Source organism: Triturus cristatus, chromosome 8 (assembly GCF_964204655.1).
Source record: "Triturus cristatus chromosome 8, aTriCri1.1, whole genome shotgun sequence".
In the NCBI taxonomy this organism is placed as follows: domain Eukaryota; kingdom Metazoa; phylum Chordata; class Amphibia; order Caudata; family Salamandridae; genus Triturus; species Triturus cristatus.
Window position 1 is genome coordinate 1,650,396,673 of NC_140591.1, and position 24,646 is coordinate 1,650,421,318.

At 42.9% G+C, this 24,646-nt stretch overlaps 1 protein-coding gene across 1 annotated transcript in view; it reads right to left on the reverse strand.

Annotated features, from left to right (window-relative positions):
- LOC146808489 (TRPM8 channel-associated factor homolog) overlaps nt 1–24,646 on the reverse strand; it is a 153,195-nt gene that overhangs the window by 97,767 nt on the left and 30,782 nt on the right. Inside the window, exon 2 of the mRNA XM_085623579.1 lies at nt 20,473–21,449. Within this exon, the coding sequence (XP_085479705.1) occupies nt 20,473–21,449 (977 nt within the window). The remainder of the gene's footprint in view (nt 1–20,472; nt 21,450–24,646) is intronic.

The following is a 24,646-nucleotide window of genomic DNA, read 5'->3' on the forward strand; positions in this document are numbered from 1 at the left end:
GTTCACTGCGAGTTATAACATTACCATAGGTATAAGCTCCACAGACCCTGCCTTTGCATGCATATCCTATATGTGGGTATTTGCAGTCAGTATCTGTAACAGCCATTGTGGGTGAGAAACTTACTGAGCTTCAGTCTTACCGTGTGGAGCTCCTGAGTGCTTTACCTCACACTCCCCTTTATTCTTAATGTTGTTTCATATATATGTCTTGCACATTTGTCCTGGATGTAGTTTTTCTGAATGCTAAATTGCTGCATAAGTGCCTATCCTTTCTGGGTCTTAGACATCTTGTTCACTTGTACAGGCTTCCCCTTTGGATCCTCTGACTCCCTGGGTGATCCTGGGCAGAGCTGTACTCCTCTCTGTGTTTTCTACCCCATTCCCAGTCCTTGCCCAAGTCCCTGTCTGTGTTCCTGACATAGTCCTGGACAGTCCCTGACATAGGTTTCCATTTAACAGACAGCAAGCATTCTTATACCTTTTGTAAAAGCACCGCCCGTCTGGCGCAAATCGTGCCATCGACATTTTAACCTGCCTCCCCTCGCCTGAAACATGCAAATTTATTTCTCTATTCAATCCGATAAACCAGTCCACGCCCTGAAGAGAATCCCAAAAACCACCTTGGGAATCGAAAAGCGTCGGCATTGCACAATGCAGGGACTTCGCTTTTCATTAGGTTTTCTCCAGTAGAAATGTTATTTGAATTGTCTCACTACTGGGCCTAATGTCTCTTTTCCCCGTGGGTAGCAGCTTCTTGAAATTGTTACACAATGTGGATGCTAAAGGTTGTCCTAGTAGCTGCTCCGTTTGTGAACTAAGACTGGTGATATAATGTTTAGATAATTGTTGATATGTATCACGCTTCATGTAGTGTTTGTTACAATATTATTAATATTATTATTATTATTCATTTTATAAGGCGCACAGCTACCCGGAGGTTTCCCGGTGCCAACAGACAGAACGCGAGGGAAAAGGAGGACAACTACTGGTTAAATAGCCAAGTTTTTAGGCCTTTGCGAAAGCTGTTGTAGCTGGTTTCGTGCCGGAGAGGCGTGGGGAGCGAATTCCATAGTAGCGGGACCAGGTAAGTGAAAGATCAGCCACCAAAACACATCCGTTGATCCTGGGGACTAGAAATTTGGCCTGGGAAGAGGATCGAAGAAGGCGTGTAGGAAGATAAGGATGGACTAAGGCACTCAAATACTGAGGCGCTGTGCCCGATTTGATCTTATGCATGTAGCATAGGGCCTTGAATTTGGTACGATTCTCTATCTTAAAACAATGAAGGTCACGGAGAGAACCTGAGATGGAGCCCTTTTTAGGTACATGGCAGAGCAGTAGGGCCGCGGAGCTCTTCACTACCTGCAGTTTTCGAACCACCTCCTTGTTGGCTCCTAAGTACAGGACGTTGCCATAGTCCAGCCTGGACATAATCAAGGCCTGGATCACTGCTCTTTGTGTGGGACTAGGTAACATCCAGAGTATTTTTCTGAGCCATTTCAGGATGGTGAAGTGGTTGAGGTGACCTTGACTGTTGCTGCCTCATAGATAACTGGTCATCTAGAACTACGCCCATTTGAGGAGGCCAATGACGGGGGCCCCAGAGATCTTTGTTTTTCCCAAGAATGAGAACTTCAGTGTGCATCCAGCTAGCTAGCTATCTTTTGTAGCCCAACCTGGAGAGATGATACCATAGATGACTCATTGGTGGACAAAGAGAAGATAAGCTGGGTATCATCAGCATACAAGAAGATAGACAGCCCAACTTTTTCGCTATTGTGGCGAGGGGGCTAACATACATATTAAACAATAATGGTCTGAGGATCGAACCCTGCGGTACTCCGTAAGGAGAAGCGTGGGACTTAGAGCTAGTAGATGGGGAAAAATCCTGAAAAGTCCGGCTGGTCAAAAAATCCTTAAGCCATTTGAATGCTGAACCAACAATGTCCAAATATTGTAGAGCTTCTAGTAGGGCAGGGTGTGACACAGTGTCAAAAGCAGCACTCAAATCAAGCAGTATGAGTGCCACCGTTTCACCCATGTCAAGATGATGGCGCAGAGTTTCAGTAACTCCCAGGAGCATGGTTTCTGTAGAAAACCCTGCTCTGAAACCCGATTGTGATGCCTGTAATATGTTTTGGGAGTCTACAAACTGCGTTAATTGTTGGTTGACGTGCTTTTCTAGAACTTTGGAAAAGGCAGGAAGTAGCGAAATCGGACGGAAGTTGGAGGGTTCAGCCAGATCAGCATTGGGTATCACACTTCATGTAGTGTTTGTTACATCACATTCCTTCATCACAAAGTTTGTATGTCTTTGTATGTCTTTGTTTTATTTGTTGCCTTAATATGTATAATTTGCTCTAATTTGCTCTTTACTGAAACGTGTCCGCACTTACCTGACCCATGATTCAATGTGGAGTAAAGGGTACAGAACGAAGTAGCAAATAAATGCTTCAAGCCCATATCAATTAAAATTGATGGCCTTTAGTCTGTTAATTTGGTTTAGCAGCATTTGAATGTTACATCTAGGACCCCCCCTTTTTCTTACTTTTAGAAAGTTGGCATTTCATTGTCCTAACTATTGGGTGCCTGCAGCCTGTGTCCTTGGTTGCATGACTGAATACAGTGGCAGTTGCCCTTTGAGTATTCCTCCCATACAGTAGCACAAAGGGAGATTAGGTATTGGCAGGTTGGGCCATCCTACTCGGATGGGAGGGATGGAGCTGTTTCCCGTCTGTTGTTCTGTGGCAAACTTTTGAAGAACTTTTGCAGGATGCGTAGGATGTGAAAGCAGGAGATGCTCACAGCGTTGACTTGGCTGTTATGTTGAGCTTGTTGTCTAGGATGATCCCTAGATTTCTTGTGTGGTCTGTGGGTGTTCATCCTAGCTCTAACCGCTGCCAGATGTGGACCTATGGGGAGGTCTTGTTGCGGAACCGGGTCCCAAAAAGCAAACACAAATAACACAGATTAAGGGTGGTTCAATTCCTTCCATGAAACACTTTGAGAAAGAAGTCTTACACTCTACTAAAATACAACAAAGTTCCGAGGAGATAAGGATCCCTACCGAAATAAAGCTAAAAAATAGCTAACTAAACTAAAGAAAAACACAGAATACAAGAAAGCAAAGTATTACTATTTTCTAACAATGAAGACAAATTATTTTCTAAATTCAACAGTAAGAACATCACTTTAAAATCATCACACTAAACAACAATTTAAACCTCCCAAAGCCAGATTTCTTTTTATTAAAAATTTTTTTTAAATAACATTAAAGAAACATTTAAATATCAATATGAAAAAGAAAATAAATATTGAACACATAACTGTTCAATTTGATAATTTAAATTTGCAGTAATAGTTAAAAAATAAATATATATACAAAGCGATGAAACCTTAAGCACATTTTTATATACCACCAATACACATATCCTCATAAGAAAGGTTGTATGATGTTATAACTCATGCCATTACAACGTTTGCCGTTATAACGCATACCTTTACCTCGACTTGCTGTCGGGGGTGCGCTGGAAGTTGGAATAATATAATCTACTATTTCCACTCCAGTGTGTGTAACAGTAGGGAAGGTGTTGGAGTTAACTCCAACACCTTCTACCCCCTCCAACAAGCCTTTCGCGTTGTAATGACATGCGTTGTAATGGCATGCGTTGTTACGCTTCCGTTGTAAAGGCTGTTTCCCAATAAGAAAGCATATTAAAATATGACAAACCAGTATATATAACATCAACAAATTAACCCTTCCCACTCAATAATGTAAATATAAAATGATACATCTGATTTTGCAATGGAAAGGTCTGGGAAGTAAAATCACGAGCCCAAAAAAATCCTGCAAAAATGCACACCAAAAATCTCTCAAAAAATGTAAAATGTAAAATGAAAAAATTGGGCTAAAAAAACACTATTTGCCTTGAACAAATATAATTCTAGGTAAAAAATAAAGTACAGCATAAAAAACACCTTCAAAGCAAAAAAAGATAAACCCACTCAAATAACATTTACAACCCACATTTAAAACAGAGCATCATAAAATGATTTTTACAGTAAAGCATACAATCTCTCAAAATGCATACACATATTAGAAATTACAATAAGACCCACAGCAGTAACCTACAATAGCTAATATATAATAAACTAACAAACAACATATTAAAGTAATGTTAACTTGCAAAAACTAACCTAACTGACTTAAAATAATAACTTTAAATGAGTCTTAACTGACTGGAGAAGCCCAAGGCAAGCCCAAAATGATGATGATAGTCTAAAATAGGTAATATATAATAAACTAACAAACAACATTATAAAGTAATGTTAACTTGCAAAAACTAACCTAACTAACTTAAAATAATAACTTTAAATGAGTCTTAACTGACTGGAGCAGCCCACGGCAAGCCCAAAAAGATGATGATAGTCTACAAAATCAAGTAAACTGTAAAATAAAAAACCTTAAATAATAATGGAGATAAAAAAAAGACTTGCTTCCTAATAGAAAAAATATATCATATTTTTTAATTAATGATTGTAAATTAATTTAAAACATGTTAACATATTTCAATGTATTTTCCTGTTAAAAATGTACAAAATGTTAAACAAATATAATAAAAAAATTATTTAAAAAGCTAATAAAGTTGTACAGTACAGTAATATATCATAACATATAAATCCATCAAAATTTTGAATATTTACCTGCATGTTAAAATGATTCTAAATATTTAAAAAAATGTTTATTCATAAATAAAACTCTATGCACACTAAACTCTATTGCGTGTACAATGTGAATCTATTTGCACTAAAAACAAAATATAGGGGTTTATTATGATGGTGGTCGGGCGGTTGGGTGACTGATTTCCATCGCAGCGGGCATGAAACAGACCGACAAGGAGTCGACTGTCCCACTCGCCATATTTCGATAGGACTACCAGCATGGTGGTCGGAATGTGCTCAATAAAACTGCAGCTTGTGCTGTGGCAGTGGAAAAGGTGCCTGGCAAACGGCGCATGAATATACATGGGGGCACTACATGTGCCCCCAGGGCCACATTCCAGTGGCCCACGGGGGTTGAGGGCCCTGCTTGGGGCCCCCTGAGTTCATTTCTGTCTTCCTTTCCATGGCCGTGAGACCGCCATGAAGAGGCAGTCGGAAAGGGACATCCTAATCCCTATGGAAGTGCCTGCGAAGGCCCTGCCTCCATTGTAGGGATAGGAGTCCAACCGCCGCCCCAACCGGATCCTAGATCCTGTCAGAGCTGGTGGTCTTTCCCCTGCCCTCAGCACTCCAACACTGTTATGGTAATTCATCAGTCAGACCGTTGCTCTGTCGGTGGCGGTCCACCTGACATCATAATAAGGGCCACAATATCATCTTGATAAATATACCTTACAATAAAGTTGGTTAGCTAAACATATTGTTATACAAAATTGTATATGTTAAAATGTGTTTAGAAAATGGGTACCAGTAAAACATTTTTTTAGGTCGACCCTAGAGCAGCGCATGCGCTGCTGCTAGACTTTTAGTAAGGGGGTTTGTCAAAGTGCTACCAGAGGCTTGCTGGCCTCAAGCTTACGTTCACGTGCGTGTGCACACGCGCAGCCACCATGTGTTTCTGTCAAGGCTCATTAAGCCTTGCGTGCCTCTCTCCGCCTTACAATTCCCCCCCACTCCAATTCTTGTCTCTGGGGAGTTGTGAGCACATTCTTTCATCCTTCGCACAATGACGAGCAGAGGAGCCATCTGGCTTTCCTCTCTCGTCATGATGTGCGCACGATCACTTTCACTTTACTTTCATGGCCAATGTTTGTTGTTAGATTGGAGCCTGCACGTAATGTTTAAATGTGGCATTTGAAACAGCCAGCGTGGGGTGATGGGCGCAGTTAAGTGCTGCTGGAGAAGTCACTTCTTTCTGCGACGCGCTTCCTTTAACCCCACAGACCACTGAGAATTCCCCAATATTCAAAAAAACACAGAAAATTCGCCATTTCCGAAAGGCTGTAGGTCTGCCCCTCACTGCGATAACTATATTCTAGCTCTACAGCGGACTATCTAATTAGGACAAAACTATCTATACAGCACATGGACCCCTTCACAACAAACGATAGTACCTAATATTTCAATTTCCATAATTTTCATTTATGCTCATTTGAAGTCAAATATCCGATAATAGAACTTGCCACCTTAGTTGACTTGCAAGCATTCAGCTATGATGCTGTGCACAAGAAGTACTAGCATCCTAGATTAATGAGTATTTCAAAAACAGTCTGTATTATAGATTTATGTATTTTCTTGAGGTGGAATGAACGTTTCTGTAAACGTGCATATACTGAAAGTAAGGGAGTCGCGGCTGGTCACGTGACATGAAAAGAGCACTTACCTGTGTATGGAATGACGACTTGTTCTGGGTCTCTGACTTTAGGCCCGACTTTAACGCTAGACACAAGTATCCAAACAACGTACAATGTTTAAACTCGCATTAGCTGCAACATCAGGCTGAAGAGAATCGAAGTTCTATTTGATATGGGTGTTATAATGGGCCAGACTGGCTGTGGCGGGCATCGGGCAATCCCCCGGTGGGTCGCAAGGGCGGGGGGCGGTTTAGGGCCCCTGGGGGCCGTTTTTGTTACAGGCCTGTTTTTGCAGCATAGTCGCAAAATCGGCCCCTGTAACAAAATTGGCAGAAACAGGCCCTGGCAAACAGCTCGGCCGCACCCCCCAACCCCTGGGGGGGCAGGCCGAGCACTTTGCCAGGGCCGGTTTTGGTTGCCAGCCCGGCCCTGGTGTTATAAAAATGGTTGATAATCCTTCGGTGGCCGTGACATCACTCCTCACACTGTCTTAAATAAACACTACAGAGCCCAAAAAGAGCCGGGCACAGATGTGGAGCAAAGAAGCCTTTTCTCCATCTTTGGTGCAGAAACGTCTGAGGTCCATGCCGTTTGCACTGCATTACACACAGTCTCGTGCATGGCTCCTCTCATGACGTCAGCTTACTGTAGGGTTGCGAGGAGCCCCATCCCAAAGGGATCAGTCTCAAAGGCGTACACGCACCTTATCATTTCATATGTGCCTATGGTTCTGCAACCCCCCATGCTTGTGACATGTATGTTTTTGATGACGTCCTCACTTATTCGTTCTGTCTTTCTTTTTTTTTCTTCAATCGTGTGCCATCATTTCTTCTCCGGACTCTTCCGGGCTGTTCACGATCTTGAACAATTTACAACGACCAAGAAAGGAGACGAACAGAAACATTTTCAAGGTAGAAACATTTAGATTTTTTTTTACTGGTTGCTGTGTTCACTTACACAGAGGGGCATATTAATGGCCACAAATGGGTTTTCTATCTGCACTTCTGTTTTCATATTTTAATAGGTTTTAAACAGAGCAACGCTACCTGCACCGCCAGTCAAACAGGACGTTTCCTGCTATTTCTCAAACACCTTCCGTTCGCTCCACTGACAGCCTCAGGCAGCTGTTTCGAATTCTCTCATTGTTTTCTCTCTACACCTTTATTATTCCAATCCAATGCAACAATTCCCAATTCATCATCCTGGCATATTCCGTAGATATGAAGGAACCTGTGTGGGCTTCCTCGGATTGCTTGCCCGCCTGAAGGGGCACCTGCAGAGCAAGCAGCAACATGCAACTTGTTGCCCATGAAAACAAAGCTGGCAAACTCGCCAGTGGCAATGATGCCGCCATCACTGTGGCAATGTTACCAGCATAGTGGGACTCGCAAGACTACCTTCAAACTGAACAGCATTTAAAAAAAAAGATTTTGTTCAGCAAATGACCAGGACAGTTCAACTCTTCGCAAGTGTTTGCACGGTGGGAAAGTGTTTCAGTTCAGGGGGCCAGTGAAGAGAACTCATTGTGACAGATTGTTTTACATTTAAAGGACAGGACCCATGTTATTGAAGAGAACACAGGCCCGATGTGCACCTGATTGCAAACAAAGTTAGTGCACAGGTGCAGATCAAAGCTGTACACTGCATTAAAAAAAAGCATTGGCAGAGTTCACCTATGCGCTATCTATTGGCTTTGTCAATGCTTAGAGAGTGCATACCAAAAAGCAAAAACAAGCATTGGCATAGCCAATAGGTCTCACCTTTGGGACCTTATAAGTGTTTAGCCATGCAACAGTTGATGTTGTTACACCAAGGATATTGTGCTGCATAACTAAATACTTATAAGGTCCCAAAAGCGAGACCTATTGGGTATGCCAATGCTTGTTTAATTATAGTTAATAAATAGGTACATAAAAATAGTTTGAAATAAAAAAATTCTTAGTATGTAATATACAAAAATAAAAATACTACCAAATGGTGACACTAAAAGGTCAGATTTACCGCTACCTCTACTCCATTGTTAACCACATTAGGGAATCTATTGGACTGTGGGGGAGGAGGCTGGTTTACTTTTCTCAATCCACACTTAACCACACTGAGGAATGTGTTGGATTTTGGCGGGGGTCAAATTCGCCAATTCCACTCTAATGTTAACCACATTGACAAGATTTTGAATTTTGGGAAGGGGGTATCCGAGTGACAATTCCGACTCAAAACTTAAACACATCGGAAAAAGTGTTGGTTGTTGACAAGTCAATTTACTACTGCACCCCAAAATTAGCCACATTGGTAAAAGTCTTGGACTTTGGGCTGCCAGATTTCGAATTCCTATTCCAAACTTAACTACGCTGGACAATGTTTTGACTTTAGGGGTGGGTTGGGTCTGATATTTCTATTTCCATCTCAAACTTAACACAGAGGAAAATGTTGGTCTTTGAGGGGTCAGATTCACTATTCTGCCTTTACACATTGGGGAAAGTATTGGTAAAACTCACCACATTATGTAAAGTGGTTAAATGTGGAGGTTGAAATGAGAAATATTCTCACATCAAATAAAACAACCTAAAACAGAAAAAATAAATAAATACCACAAACAATAAAATTTAAAAAAAACACAAATATACCAACTAAAATAATACACAAATGAACATTACACATATAACATAATGTAAAAGTAAAATATGAATATTTACAATAACAAATACTACACAATTTGTTTTAAATGTTAAAATAAAAATGTAAAAATTAATCAATTTCCAAATATTTAAAAAACTGCATTAAAGATTTTTTTTAAATGATGTAACATTAATTACACAATTGAAAGAATAGAAATATTTTAAGAAAAATCTACAGAACTAAAATCTCACTATACATTTTTTCCCCAGAAAAGAACAAAGCTTAACGTAACTTTACAGTTAGGTGAAATGTTTAGTAACAACATACATTATTAAACTAACAAAACCATAGAAGTTCACCAGTTATAGTTATAGTTATCTCAAGTAACTATAACTCGTGCCCTAAGGTAAATGTAGCTTGCACATTTGCAATGCGCAGTTTTCTCATCCATTCAGTCATTGCAAATATTGCATTGATATCATCACTGATGTCATAGAAGATGTCATGAGTGATGTAATATGTGGGATAATAGCAGTGCATGGCTAAGGCACAAGTTATTGTTACTTTAGTAGCACAAGTTATAGTCACTTGAACTAACCATAACTCACCCAGAGACAACCAACCTTACACTATGGAAGGCCTTTGGCCATATGCAGCGAGAGGTTGGCCACAGGAGTGCAGACAGGAAAATAAACCCAGAAATCTGCTCCCAGCCAGTGGGAGCATTCTTAAAGCTTCTGCTAACTGGGAGCAGACATATTTTTAATGCTTGGGGAGGAGGACCACACTGCCCCAGTCCCCTTTTGTTTATATTTCAGCCCCGGGGGATGGGGTATCTGGTACCTACTTAGGCTCTGGGAAGCAGCACATAACTCTGCCTTCTTCTAATACTTGGCCCTGGGACATGGGGTCCCTGGGCCTTTGTAGGCTTGGGGTGGCGACAAGGTCCCCCTTCCTTATTTAATACATTTCGGCCTCAAGCGTGTCCTTGCTTTTTTTTTTTTGCTCTGGACCTTTGCAGATTTGCAGATCCTCAATGAATTTGTAGCAAAATAAAAAATGAGAAAAGACTTAGTCTGGGACCCCATTAGCAGACCTAGGGGCGAGGGTATTTGTACCCTGCCACCTACATCTTTTTTGTGCTTTTTTCTTAGGTACTGAGTTCTATGATGGCTGGCAGAAGCTTCCTAGTTGATGTAGTGGCAGCCAATTAGATCTCAGCATGATGTCTGTTACCCCAGCCGATCTTCCAACAAAGGTTACAGGTACGTTATAGTTAGGCTCAGGTTTCACTCGTACAAAGCCAGAAAAATTCTGCAGTTATAGTTAGGTGAGCTAAATATAACTCACACCACTGCAATGCACTGCATATAACCTCACATATTACATCACTCATTACATGGTCAGTGACATCACTGATGACATCTCAAATGAAATCACTGACGGCATCGCTGATTACATCATACAGTGACTGTGAGTGTTTTTAAAAAGTGTTAAATATATATATCAATGTGTATTGATGAATCAGTGGCTGTATGAGTGCCTGTATAGAATATTCGTTGGTCTGTGAATGACTACAAAAATGAGTGATTAGGTGTCTCAGTGAATGTTTGGGTGAGTGACTGGTTGTGTGAATGTCTGTATCAATCTGTTAGTTGGTGTCTAAGTGGCTGTATGGGTGTGTGAGTGGGTATGTGAGTGGCTGTATGGGTGAGTGATTGGATGATCGAGTACCTGTATTGGTGTCTGAGTGTCTATGTGGGTGGGTGAGGGGGTGGGACTACCTGCATGGATGAGTGAGTGGGTGAGTCAGTGGATCTAGAGGTTAGTTAGTGCATGTGCGAGTGGCTATATAGGTGGTGAGTATGTGTATGACTGTGTGGGTCAGTTAGTGGATATGTTATGGTATGGTAAATGGGTGAGTAACTGTATATGTGAAAGTCAGTATAGGTGAGTGGATGAGTGTGTGTTTGTGTCAGTGACTGTATATGTGAGTGAGTATGTGTTAGCATCTGTATGAGTAAGTAAGTGGGTGCGTGTGTATCTGTATGGGTGAGTAAGTGGCTGTGTGATTGACTACATGGCTGATTGAGTAGGTTTGCGAGTAGCTCTATGGGTGACTGACACACTAAGTGGCTGTATTGGTGTATTAGTGGATATGTCAGTGGCTGTATTAGTGAGTGAGGGGGTGTATGAGTAGCTGTATAGGTGAGTGAGTGGATCTGTGTGTAGATCTATGAACCAGTGAGTGGGTGTGTAAGTCCTGGTATGAGTCTCTGAATAGATTTGTGAATGGTTGTGTGGGAGTGGGTGTATGAAAGGTTCTATGAGGGTGTGAGTGGGTGTGTCAGTGATTCTGTGGATGATGCCACCAGTGATGTCATTTGAGATTTCATCAGTGATGCCATCAGTGATGTCACTGGCCATGTCATGAGTGATGTAATTTGTTAAGTCATAAGCATTGCATTGCATTACGGGGGCGTGACTTATAGTTAGCTCACCATACTATAACTGCTGAATTTCTCTGGTTTTGTACAAGTGAAACTTGAGCCTAACTATAACGTCCCTGTGACCTTTGTTTTTTTCTTTTAATTTCTAAGGTTTTTATAATTCCATTTCCTAACTATAACGTCCCTGTAACCTTTGTTTTTTTTCAGGGAATTTCTAATGTTTTTAATGTTCATTTCTAACAAAATCGTCCCTGTAACCTTTTGATTTTTCAGTGAATTTCTATGTTTTTTTAAGTAGTAATCATGTTTGCAGAGTGGTGGAGAAAGGGGGCGGGTCCACCGTCCAGCTCCCAGGAATCCCGCTATGTGGGACTTACTGTAGGTAACAGGAGGAGTTGTTCTCCCCAAGGACCCTCAGCAGCCAAGGGGACTTCATCCTCCAACTAGTAGTGCTCCAGGAGGCGCTTTTGCAGAGTGGTGGAGAAACGGGATGTTGCCACCAACAACCTCTCAGTAATACCGCTGTGTGGGACTTACTGTAGGTAAAAGGGGAGTAAATGGCCCCCAAGAACCCTCAGGAGTAAAGGGGATTTCATTTCTCAACCAGTAGTTCGCCAGGAGGCGCATTTGCAGAGAGGTGGAGAAAGGGGGCGAGGCATCCAAAGACCACTCAGTAATCCTGCTGTATGGGACTTACTGGAGGTAACAGGAGGGGTAGTTTTCCCCCAAGGACCCTCAGCATCCAAGGGGACTTCATCCCCCAACAAGCAGTGTACCAGGAGGGACATTAGCAGTAGTGGAGAAAGGGGACGGGCCTCCATCAACTTGCCAGTCCCACATTTTTTAATTAAAAAAATTACAGGAAGAATGCTGCATGGCCCTCCTTCGCTAGGCCAATTTAGGCCCCAGGGACTCCATCCCCGGGGCCATGCCTTTTTTTTTAATGGGGAGGGCCACACGGGTCAAAACCTAAAGGGAGAGGGGCTGAGTGGCCAACTCCAGGGCCGATTTCAGCCCGGGAACCCCATCCCCTGGGGCCCAGCCTTTTGTTTTAGTTTATTGTTTTATTTTTTACAACAAGCGAAGGGGTGCTGTGCAGCCCCCCTCCTGGGCCGATTTCGGCCCTGGGGTCCCCATTCCAGCCTCTAGAGTAGGTGCCCTTGCCCACCCTGAGCACCCACTTAGATGAGTTGGGGTCAGCGAAGGGAGCCTCTTGGCTCCGGTGGTCCCTGCTGGCTCCCCGCCTCCTGTGGGAGGCAGCATTGCTCTGACACAGAGGGAGCTGCTAACATGCATCTTCCTCTCTGTCAAAGCAATTATGCTCAGAGTTCAGCAAGTGAGAGCAAAATGCTCTCGCTTGCTCAAAGGGGAGCACAGTTTGCTATGGCTTGGCGGAAACGGTAAGACCCCTTCAAGCCAGAGCAAACAGATATGCCCTGTGTGTAGGGGTGGGGCTGACCAAAATGGTTATGACAAAATCTCCACACCCCTCCCAGAGAAGTTCCAGTCTTTCTCCCCCCCCCGCAGTGGCCCCTGATCTGCCCCCCGGGGGAGGCAGAAATACCACTAGGCGCCAGCGATTATGCTGGGTTTTTTATGCGTGGGGGCTGCCCAGAATGGGCATACCAATGCCCCCATCCCCACAAAAATATAGTCACAGTCTTTCTGCCCCCCTTGGGGGTATATCGGGGTAATCCCCTTCCCGATTCCCCCGTAGGGCTTCAGAAAGCCCTCTAGGTACCGACTTTTTTTTAGCAATGTGCCTACCTGTGGATTTTGGGTCCTAGCGCAGCTGGCACATAGGGAAACTTAGCAAACTTGTAATTATTTTAAAACTAGACACCAAGGGGAATCCAGGATGGGGTGACTTGTCTGCCTCTCACAAGATTCTGTTACCCAGCATACCTTGGAAACCTCAAACTTTGTAAAAAAAAGAACATATTTTCCTCATATTTATGTGGTGGAAAGTTCTGGAATCTGCATGGATCCACAAAATTCCACCCACCCCGCATTCACCAAAGTCTTCTGAGAACAATGGTACCTCACTTGTGTGGGTAGGCCTAGTGCCCATGACAGGAAACGACAAAAAAAGGCAACGTGGACACAGCACATGTTCACAGTGAAAACTGAACCTTTTTTGCAAAGTGCCTAGCTGTAGATTTTGAACCCTAGCTCTGCCGGCACCTAGGGAAACCTAGCAAACCTATACATTTTTTAAAGCTAGACACCCAGAGGAATGCAGGATGGGGTGACTTGTCTGGCTCTCACTAGGTTCTTTTACCCAGAATCCCTTGCAAACCTCAACATTTTTCCTAAAAAACAAATTTTCCTTCCATTTCAGTGGTGTAAAGCTCTGGAATCTGCGTGGATCCACAAAATTCTACCCACCCCGTGTTACCCAAAGTCTTACGAGAAAAATGGTACCTCACATGTGTGGGTAGGCCTAGTGCCCGTAACAGGAAACGGCCCAAAATGCAATGTGGACACCTCCCATTTTCACAGTGAAAACTGACACTGTTTTGCAAAGTGCCTAGCGGAAGATTTTGAACCCTAGCTCTGCTGGCACAAAGGGAAACCTAGCACACCTATACATTTTTTAGATCTAGACACCCAGGGGAATCCAGGATGGGGTGCCTTGTCTGGCTCTCACCAGGTTCTTTTACCCAGAATCCCTTGCAAACCTCAACTTTTTCCTAAAAAACAAATTTTCCTTCCATTTCTGTGGTGTAAAGCTCTGGAATCTGCGTGGGTCCACAAAATTCCACCCACCCCGCATTCCCCAAAGTCTTCCGAGAAAAATGGTACCTCTCTTGTGTGGGTGGGTCAAGTACCCGTGACAGGCAAAGGCCCAAAAGCTATTGAGGTGACTTCAAAATTATCAATCACAAAACAACCTGGTTTTGCAAGGGGGTTCCCATGAGTTTTTGGCCCCGGGGTCATCGGCCATCTAGGGAAACCTACCAAACCCACACATTTATGAAAACTAGACTCCTGGGGAAGTCCTTTAAGGTATGGCTTGCGTCGGTCCGCCCAACATTTCCCTACCCAGAATCCCCTGCAAACCCTATTCTGCCCCCATCTTCCCCCCCCGGGGGGGGGCAGAAAGGCTGTAATTGTGGCGGGGGTGGGGGCATTGGCATGTCCGTTTTGGGCAGCTCCCACCCTAAAATCAATTTCCCCCAAAAAAATCCCTGGCGTTTAGAGGGCTTTCTGGGGGGGGGGGCAGAAAGACCGAATATGGCCAAATGTTTTTGGGGGCGAGCGAAGGCCCTTGCCAAGGGGCCGCTCCCCCCTCCCTGGTGTCTAGTGGATGGATTCCTGCTTGGGGATTGCCCTTCTGGGGCAATCCCCAAGCAGTGATCCACTGGGGAGGGGTACCATTGGAAAGGGGAGATTCTCCACTTTCCAATGATACCTTTCCCGTCTTTCTACGTGATTTATTAATGTTAACCGACAAATCCAAGTTATCCATAAGAGCTGCAAAGGAGTCCAGTAGAGACGGCAAACCCCTCGCCGTTTTGACCATTAAAACTGCTTCATCTGCATAGAGTGATACCGGTACAGGTTGAGACCCAACTCGTGGGTGTTGGACTTGGCCCTTTTTGCAGGGTCATCCCTAAACTTTTTGCCTTTTGCCTAGCCTTTTTTCTGACATGGTGTTCGTGGTTTTAGGACTCTGGGCACTTTAGCACTGCTGTCCAGTGTAAAGTGTGTGTGCTCTCTGTGAAAAATATGGTAAAGAGTGGTCTTCACCTGTTTGGCATATTTGTTTTACCTGTCAGTATCTTGTAAAGTGGTATCTCATATACCCTGGGCTGGTAAATTAAATGCTACTGGCCGGCTTTCAGCGCTGATTGTGCCACCCACCAAATTAGCCTTTCAATCCTATCTCAGGCCTCTGCCATTGCAGTGCCTGTGGGCTCAGTGTTACTGACGCTGTGACGTGGCACCTAAAGTGTGTGCCATGTCTATGACCCACCTTTTACTACGTCAATCACCCCTAAGGTAGGCCCTAGCTAGCCCTATGGGTGCATTTTAGGTAAAAGATAGGACATGTACCTTACGTGTGTGACATGTTCTGGTAGTGACAAACAGCCATTTTGGTTTCTCACTGCTGTGAGGCTGCCCTCCCTTGGGAATCTATTGTGGATTCCCTGATAAGTGTTTCAGAGGTAATTCCTGATATGAGAGGGGCAGTGTGGTCAAGTTTGGTATGGTTGGAATAGGAATAATAAATGCTGAGCAATGGTGTGCGCAGATTTATTATAACTATTTTAGAAATGCCACTTTTAGAAGTTGGCATTTCTGTGTGCTATGTGTCTGCCTGTCTGATGTGGATTGCATGTCTGAGTTTGAGTTACAGGGGCTGGTGGGGTGTGTGTGGCTCCAGGAGGGGCAGGGTGAGTCAGCACTAGGCTGAATGGGACATCTGCATTCGGAGTAGTGGGAGGAGTAGTCCCCTGACTAGGTCTGTGCCTGCCAAGGTGAATGCTGGCTCCGCCCCCCTGTGGTGGTCTGATTACTGAGCCCCCATCTAACAAAGGAGGGTGTGAGCACTGTATACCAAGAGCTTCAACAGCCCCCAGAACCAGTTGGAACTGGTTCCCCCAAGCCCTGTGACAGCGCAGACAAAGGAGAAATGTACTATAAATATAGGGACTGTGACTCCATGAAAACTGTGCTGTTCCTGTGCTTACTGGGGCTTGCAGCTGCTGGGTCCCAGGAGGAACTGCCACTGCCAATAATAAAACAGTGGGTGCGATCGAGGTTATTTGAATAATGCACTGAGGCCAAAGTCTTAGCATTGAGATCTCTTGGAAAATAATCTATTTCTCGATCCACCCCTTTGGATAACATAAAATGCCACAACTTGTTTCTTTTGACCCGGTCAAAGACTGAAGTGGGATCCATAAAGGCTAAATGGATGGAAAATGAGTGATCAACTGTGTGTTTACTGAAGACCAAGTACAAATTTAAACATTGGCCCACTGTTGACCCCCCTTGCAAAAGTCATACTACACAGGATAAGATATATTCCTCAACCCACGATGCTAATCTGGCCTGTAGGGCACGCCCCACCACCTGTACCACTAGTCTATCAGGGATATAGGCCTGTAGCATTGAGGGTTATCCCTGTCCCCCTTATTAAGAACAGGAACAATAATAGAAGTAGCCCATGATTGTGGGGACCCTCTAAATCTGCAGCATTCAGAGTTTGTGTCAAGACTGGAGCCCAGACCTCTATATCATTAATGTATAGGTCCTGGTGGTATACCATCTGGCCCTAACATATCATGTATTTGTAAAGCACACGTTCGGCCAAGGGTACCTTGGCGCTGAATAACAGATGTTTATTGTTATCCAACTTTTTAGTACTCATTTTATCGACCTCAGAAAGATGAAAGGCTGAATGGGCCCGGCGGGATTTGAACCTATGACCATGAGGTCATAAACAGGTCCCTAAAGTGGACTCATTAGTTCACTAAGACACCAGACCCGGTCTGGCTCTAGGGCCTTGTTCTTAGGCCTCATCTAGTGTGAACAGCAACTTGGGAGTACCTTCTACCACTCGTCCTCCTGTAGAGATCGGGGAACACTACTTTATACACCATCAAAAAAGGAAACCCAACTGTCTTGGTTCAAATGTTTGAGGGTAGTTCGGCTTTGCCATCCAAGGCAAATAGGAGATTGTTCATGATGCTCCAGAATTTGGTACTGCATCTCAACGTGCTTGCCTCAAGTAAATTGTCCAGCACTATGGGCCAGATGTACAGCCGTTTGATTTTGCGCCTCGCAATTTGCGACAAATTACCAGGCGCAAAATCAAATGTACAACAGTGTGTTTAACACTGTTTGCAATTCCCAATGGGGTTGCAAATTGCGAGGCTCATTAATATTAATGAGCCCCTCGTAATTTGCAAGCCCATTGAGAATGACAGGCCCTCCCAGGGATGGTGGCCTGCTGGGCTCAGCAGACCACCATGCCTGGGACTGCTTTTAAATAAAGCATTTTTTTTTAATGCAGCCCGTTTTCCTTAAAGGAAAATGGGATGCATTTAAAAACAAAATTAAGCGTTTTCTTTTACGTATTTTAAGGGCAGGCAGTGTTCCCTGGGACCACTGTCTGCCCTTAAAAAATTTTGCATGCATTTGCAAATGGGAAGGGGTCCCTTAGGGACCCCTTCCCATTTGCAAATGCATTACTACCTATTTGAAGTAGGTGGAAATTGCAATTGTTTTGTGACCCCAATTGCGGTCGCAAAACATTAGTACATGGGTTTGAGACACGCTATTTGGAAGCGAACACCCCTTCCAAATAGCGAGACTCTAAACACTTTTTTGCGAGCCGCAATTAATTTGTGACTCGCAAAATTGTGTTGGTACATGGCCATGACAATTTTAGCATGCGCAAACGGGTCGCTAACCTGTTTGCGCATGCTAAAATTGTTTGTACATCTTGTCCTACATCTCTTAAAGCATTCCTGTGTCTTGCAGTTTCCAACTTGTAAGTTTTACAACAAGTCTTAATGTGGGCAAAATCCCTGGGTTTAGTATGCAAGGCACGTTTTAAATACCTCAGCGGTTGGGGACACCTCTTATCAAACCATTTGGGTCCCATGAAGTGCTGTTTGGGCACCAGATCAACCAAGAGTAAGGAAACAGTATGGGCGATAGAACCAAAGGCCCCCAACATCACTCTGGGATCCGAGTTACTAATCAGGCAATTTGTAAACGCTGAGGCACATCCTAAGTAAAGGGACTGGTTAAAACTTACAGGGATTACTTGTGACCGCCAAAGTCTTCTACCCTGGCTATCTGGAAGGAGCTATTAACCACTAGTGTGCTCCTACGCAAAGCCCGGGTCCAACATACGGATGGACAAACAGGATTGTGGTCACTGAAGGGGCTCTGCAGAATTGTGATATTTCTGATGTTGAGAAAGATGGGAGCTGAAACAAAACTAACATTGATCATTGTAACACTCCCCTTCCCTGTGAATGTGGGGTGGAAAAATAAACCTTTGGAGGAATAGATACCATTAAGAGAACTGACCAGATTAAATGTGTTCAAGATCCAATTTAACAACGTGCCTTGGTGAGAGGATCAGCTGAAAGCATGAAACATTGGACACCATTGGCCACTGCGGAAGGGTGCCCACAAAGATGTATGTTAAAATCACCTCCGAGTATAAAATTGGCTCCCGCCTTGTTAGTACCTTCCTGCACTCAAAGAAAAAGGCCCAGAATGTGAATGTTGCACATATCAACATTTTCAGATTTAGCGTAATGGAAATTCAACAGCTTAAATTTAACAGACCCTGCAAAGGAATAGGGTGCATGGAGGGTAGAAACCTTTGTGTTAAGTACCTCAAATTTTCCTTTCACTGAAACAGAGGCATAAATATTCAAACCACCATTGGGTCGACCTGCCTGAGACTCCTTTGCAGCTTCAAAAAAAGATTTATAGCCCCTCTAGGAAAAATCAATTACTAATAGCCCAAGTTTCCTGAAGACAAATTATCTCAAATCCACGAATAGAAGTTAAACAATTCCCATCCTTGAATTTAGAAGAGAGTCCAGCAACGTTCCAGGCAGATCCTCCTGCTCCAGCAGTCAGGCACATTTGTCAGGGGAGCTCAGAGGGGTGTATATCTATTAGAGGTGGCCACCTGAAAGGGAACTACACGGTCTCCACACCAATCCTGGGACAGGAGCCTAGATGCATTCTGAGGGATCAGCCCCAGTGCCTCCAGCCTATCAAAAGAAAGCCTAGTGGAAGGGCCAAAATTGCAGTAGAAATATTGGTATTGTGTTCCCTCCCAATGGATGTGAGGATTCTCCCCACCACTAAGGTCCTGTTAAAATGTATTATCACACAATCGCATCCCAATTCTTTCCCATTATTGGCAATCCAGTTCACACTTCTAACATGGTTAATCAAGCCACCAATTTGGCCACCCAAAGAAGAGTGCAACCCCAGCCATGGGTCACTTTATTCTTCAACTGATGAACGTTTTCAGAAGCGTATGGTTTAAGGTGGGGGGCATTGCCAAGAACCAAAACATAAGGGGTAGCCTCTGGAGGAAAGTTAATGAGCACATAATTGTTAAGAGGGGGCAGATTTACAGCCCTTGAGTTACCTAAGACCTCAGTCACTGTTCCACGAGTTAAATAGTGTGAGTTATCACCGCCGGATTTGGGTCTTCCTAGCTCCTCTGCAATAGAGTCAATCTTCCGCCCATATGTTGGCAAGTGGATGAATTATCCTTCGATGCAACGATTGATGAGGGAGGGGTTTGTAAAACTAGAGACTCACTATTAAAACGTTCTCTTCTTGCACCCTGCACCTCATCACTAACAGTCAAGGCACAACAGAGGAGGTAGCCACTTGGGGAAGGTAGACCAGCGGAACTACAGAAGATGCTGTGAAGGTTTTACCTATGGTTAACACGGTCTCTATTGCAACTAGTCAATCAAAATTTAATTGCAATTTACTATAAATGACATCAATTAATTTATCGAGCACGACTTCAAAGAGTCTTTTTGTTTAATGTCCAACTCCTTTGTCCTACTGGGAGTTACTCTGGGACATTTAGATTTACTGCAGGGATTCACCTTCTTCTTTTTCCTGCCACACCAACAGAAGAGACCACCTGAACTGCAATATTCAAAGGGACAATAGAGCTACTGAGCCGACTCGATTCATCAACAATCAGTTCAGTTCAAAATAACATTCTTTCGGCACAAAGCCATAAAAGTAAACAAAAGCATTTAAGTGTAAAGGGGCATAAAACAGTAAGAATCACAATCAGCTTAATCTAAGACGATACACAATATATAAAACCCAGTAAAATAATAAAATATATGAAGAAGAAACCATAGTAAAAGCAGAGAAACAATTAGAAGATACATCAGAAGAATCACTATACTGATATAATGGCCTCAGGGAGAACTAGGCCACACTTCATGATGAGGGAGAAGAGTTTTCCTTCTAATCAACCACATTAAGCCCAAATATTTAGCAACTGCAGATATGGATTTTAACTATACCTTTATTGTTGGCATCAATGGACACACTGACGTCAGATAGGTCGGACAACTTAGGGTTCTGGTAGACTTCAAACAACTCAGGGTAATGTTCATAGAGAGGTTTTGACAAACAAATCAGTGGGTACTTGTTGGAGTTGACTCCAATCGAATTTCTTTCGCTCACTTCCAGAACCCCGGTGCGGCGCAGCAGATCCTTCAACATTTGGTGGATAGAGTGGACCGTTGCAGAGCCTTCACCTGGGAGCTTCACAAATTCAACACAGTCTTGCCCCAGTTTTTTGTTTTGAGATCCTGGAGATGGCTTTGAATCCACCTTCCCACTGCTCTCTTGGAGGAACTTGGAAAGAGCTCTACGGAAGTGGTACACCTGTGGAGCATCTTCAGGCTTCATAGCTTTGTAAGCTTTTGCAGTGCAGGTCTGACCCAGAACAGAGATTCCAAATGTATTGAGTATTTTATTGAAGGGATATTCTGCTATAGCATCTTGGGCTGGATTGTCGATGGCCCATGACCAGGCTTGGACTCCAATGAGCAAACCCCCTCCTTCAGCCACAAACGCTTGGATTTTCTGCACCTCACTATCACTGTCCTGAAGGCAGCAGTAGACGCTAAGACTTGGGACCAGGTCAGAATATTCACTTGCCACATTGTTCGCATTGAGAAGTTCATGGAGTCCCTTCAGCCTGCTCACCATGCCAATCTTCCCTTTTCTCCCTGCATCGAGCCAAGAAACTGCATTGAGGAGGAAGGTTTTAAGACCGAGTGTATTTATTTGGTTCCCATGTGTTGCAATTACAACCCGCCCTTTACCATAGTGTGCGGCAGCCAGAAATGACTGATGAGAATCACCAAGTCCAACAGGGAAAGCCAGTAGCCCATGGACCAAGAGTTGGGAGGGTATCCCTCCATTAGCAATGTCCAGGTCTGTGACACCGGTTAGAAGATGCCTCATATCTTTGATTATGTCAATCCCATGTCTGGAAAACAAGAACACAATCATGTCAGCATGTGCGCTGTGGAAAACACAAAACAGCCATCTCAGCATGTGTGCTGTGGGGAACAAAAACACAGTCATCTCAACGTGTGCACTGTGGAAAACAGCTACACAATCATCTCAGCATTTGCACTGTGGGAAACAACAACACAATCATTCTTGAGTGTGTACTGCGAAAACAACAACACAATTATCCCAGCATGTGCACTGTGGGAAACAGCAGGACAATATTTCCAGAGTGTGTACTGTGGAAACAGCAGCACAAACATCTCAGCATGTGCACTGTGTGAAACAACAACACAATTATCTCAGCATGTGCGCTGTGGGAAACAACAACAAAGTCATCTCAACATGTGCACTGTGGGAAACAACAGCACAATCATTCCAGAGTGTGCTTTGGTAAACAACAACACAATCATTCCAGAGTGTGTCCTGTAGAGAACAGCAACACAATCATTCCAGAGTGTGTCCTGTAGAGAACAGCAACACATTCATCTCAGCATGTGCATTGTGGTAAAACAACAGCACAATCAGCACATAGTGCAAACTTGGTGAAGGAACAGCAAATCTCCTCAGAGTGTGCATAATATAATACAAAAAGACTGTACATTGTAACAAATAAAAATACAATCATCTCTGGGTATTCACGAAAAGGAAAACACAACACAAGCATTTCAGAGTGTGTATTATATAATACAAAACAATGTAGATTGTGAAAAATAACAACACATTCAGAGCCTTCAGCCTTTCCACAGCTCGCACTAATGTAAACAATAACACAGTCATCTCAGTGTGTGCGATCTCGAGAATAACTCGTGAATTGTGCCAGAGAGTACAACAAAATCAGCCCAAGATTGTGCAATAAACAGAACTATATAATACTGACACTTTGCAGAACAACAGAATAGTTTTCTTTCTGTCATGTTTATGTTAGTTTTCCAGTCCTCTCCTGCACAGAAAGATATAACCTTACTTCTAGCCTTCTGGATAGGAACCTCTCTTGACCTACTGCCAAGGTCCAGAGCCCTGGTGCTGATTCACAAAAGTAATCTGAGACAAAATCCTAACTTTACGACTTTTAGTATTCACAAAGGGCATTTAGGTGTAGTAAAGTTAGGAATCCTAACTTTAATACTCCTAAATGTCCTTTGTGAATACCGAAAGTTGTAAAGTTAGAATTTTGTCGCAGTTAAATTTAAGTTTTGGTCTTTTTTTTATTTATTTATTGAAATTGATTGGTGTCATACACATTTAAAATTCAAAATACAAAATATAGAATAACAAAAATCCAAAAATATCTCATAAAGCATACCCCTCTTCCGACGACTGGTATTGGCAAATAGTTGACTTACAGTTTTCAAAAATCAAAAAAACAAGAAAATTGCAGATTATTCAAAAAATCTCCCCCAAATTTTTTAAAATTTTCTTCCTCCCCCAATCCTCAAAGCATAACTTCGCTCACTTATCTTTACTCTTCGCATTTTGAGTAACCATTCATGCATGGATGGAGTCTGATTTGTGCGCCAATTTTGAAGTAACAACGATCTGGCAACTGCCATGCAAATATAAATCAATTTAGCAAATGATTCAGATAAATTAAGGTGCGAATCGAAAACATAAAGCATCAGTTTAACATTTAAAAATATCCGGATATGATAATTAGAACGTAAGAAAGCAAAAATATCTTCCCAAAATGCTTTCACCATACAACAATCAGTTATTACGTGTGTCCAATTAGCTGGGGCGAAGTTCAAACAACGGAAACAATTCGGTGTATAGTTACTGTACATTTTGGCTATTGCCGCCGGCGTGCGATACAAAAGCCATTTTCCAAAAAATAACATTCTGCGCCAGTTAGCTCCCCTTAATGTGGAAAAATTTAACTTATTAATAGTTCGCCACGTATTCAATGATAAAACATGATTTTCTTGTTCCCGCCATTTTTAGACAGCTTTAGAACCCAGATCGCCTTGTCTGGACTGAGCTAAACAACGCTTCCACTCTCCGGGTTTCCTTATCAAAGTATTATTTAAAAAAAGATCATTGTTTAATGAAGAAATCTGAGTAAACGATGTGGGAGCATAATGCTGCAGGGATTGATAGATTTTATTATAAGACCCGGCGAACAAAAAATTTCCTGAAATTAATAATCGCATCTCCGGCGGGGTTATCCACCTTGTATGTTGTAAAAAATCACACACTTTGCTAAATCCAGCTCTAGTCCAATAGCCCATTAACTCAGAGTCGGCCCCCCGCCCACTAAATGAAAGTAGATTGGTCAACAAAGAGGAGGAATTAAAAAGAGAGAGAGAATATCTTCTAAGCATGGCTGTACGCTTGCAATTATTTTATACCTAACCAGTTTGGGAGATTTGGGAACTTGAAGAGGGGAAGATATTTGACTTTCCGAAAAAATGTAATCAAAGAAAAAACTAATGTATACGTTTGGATTTGGAATTGGGACTTTAAATCGGGTCAAATACTGAGCAAAATAAGCACTATAGTATTCTCTAATATTTGGAAGTGCGAAGCCTCCATAGTCTAAATCCTCATAGAGAGTGCTCAACGCAAAACGGGGAGTTGTATGTGCCCACAAAAAGCGCGAAAATATAGATTCAATTTTAGTAAAGAATGTACCTGAGAGAAAGCAAGGAATCGTTGAGAACAAAAAATTCGCGGTAAAATAGACATTTTTATCAAAGCAACTCTGCCCAAGATTGATAACGGTAGTTTATTCCAGCGAATGAGCATTGAACAAACTTTTTGAAAAAGGGGATCAAAATTAAGACTATAGAGATCTTTAACTGAAGATGTAAAAAAAAAACCCGAGATATCTTTTAGGTTTATTATTGATACAGCCCCTTAAGTCCGGATATAATTCAGGATTATGATTGCCACAAACCAATATTTCTGTCTTCTTTTTGTTAATCCGATAACCCCCCGAAAGTCTAAAATTCCTCAAAAAGCTGAAATGCTCGAACTTGAGACTGCAAATCAGATTTAATGAGTGACATGATATCGTCAGCGTAAAGTTTTAGCTTTGACATTAATGGAATCGGAGGCAAGATCTCTGCACACTTCCGTATAGAAATTGCAAGGGGTTCGATAAAAAAAGCAAAAAGAATAGGTGATAAAGGGCAGCCCTGACGTGTTCCCCGATTAACTGAGACTGATCCTACC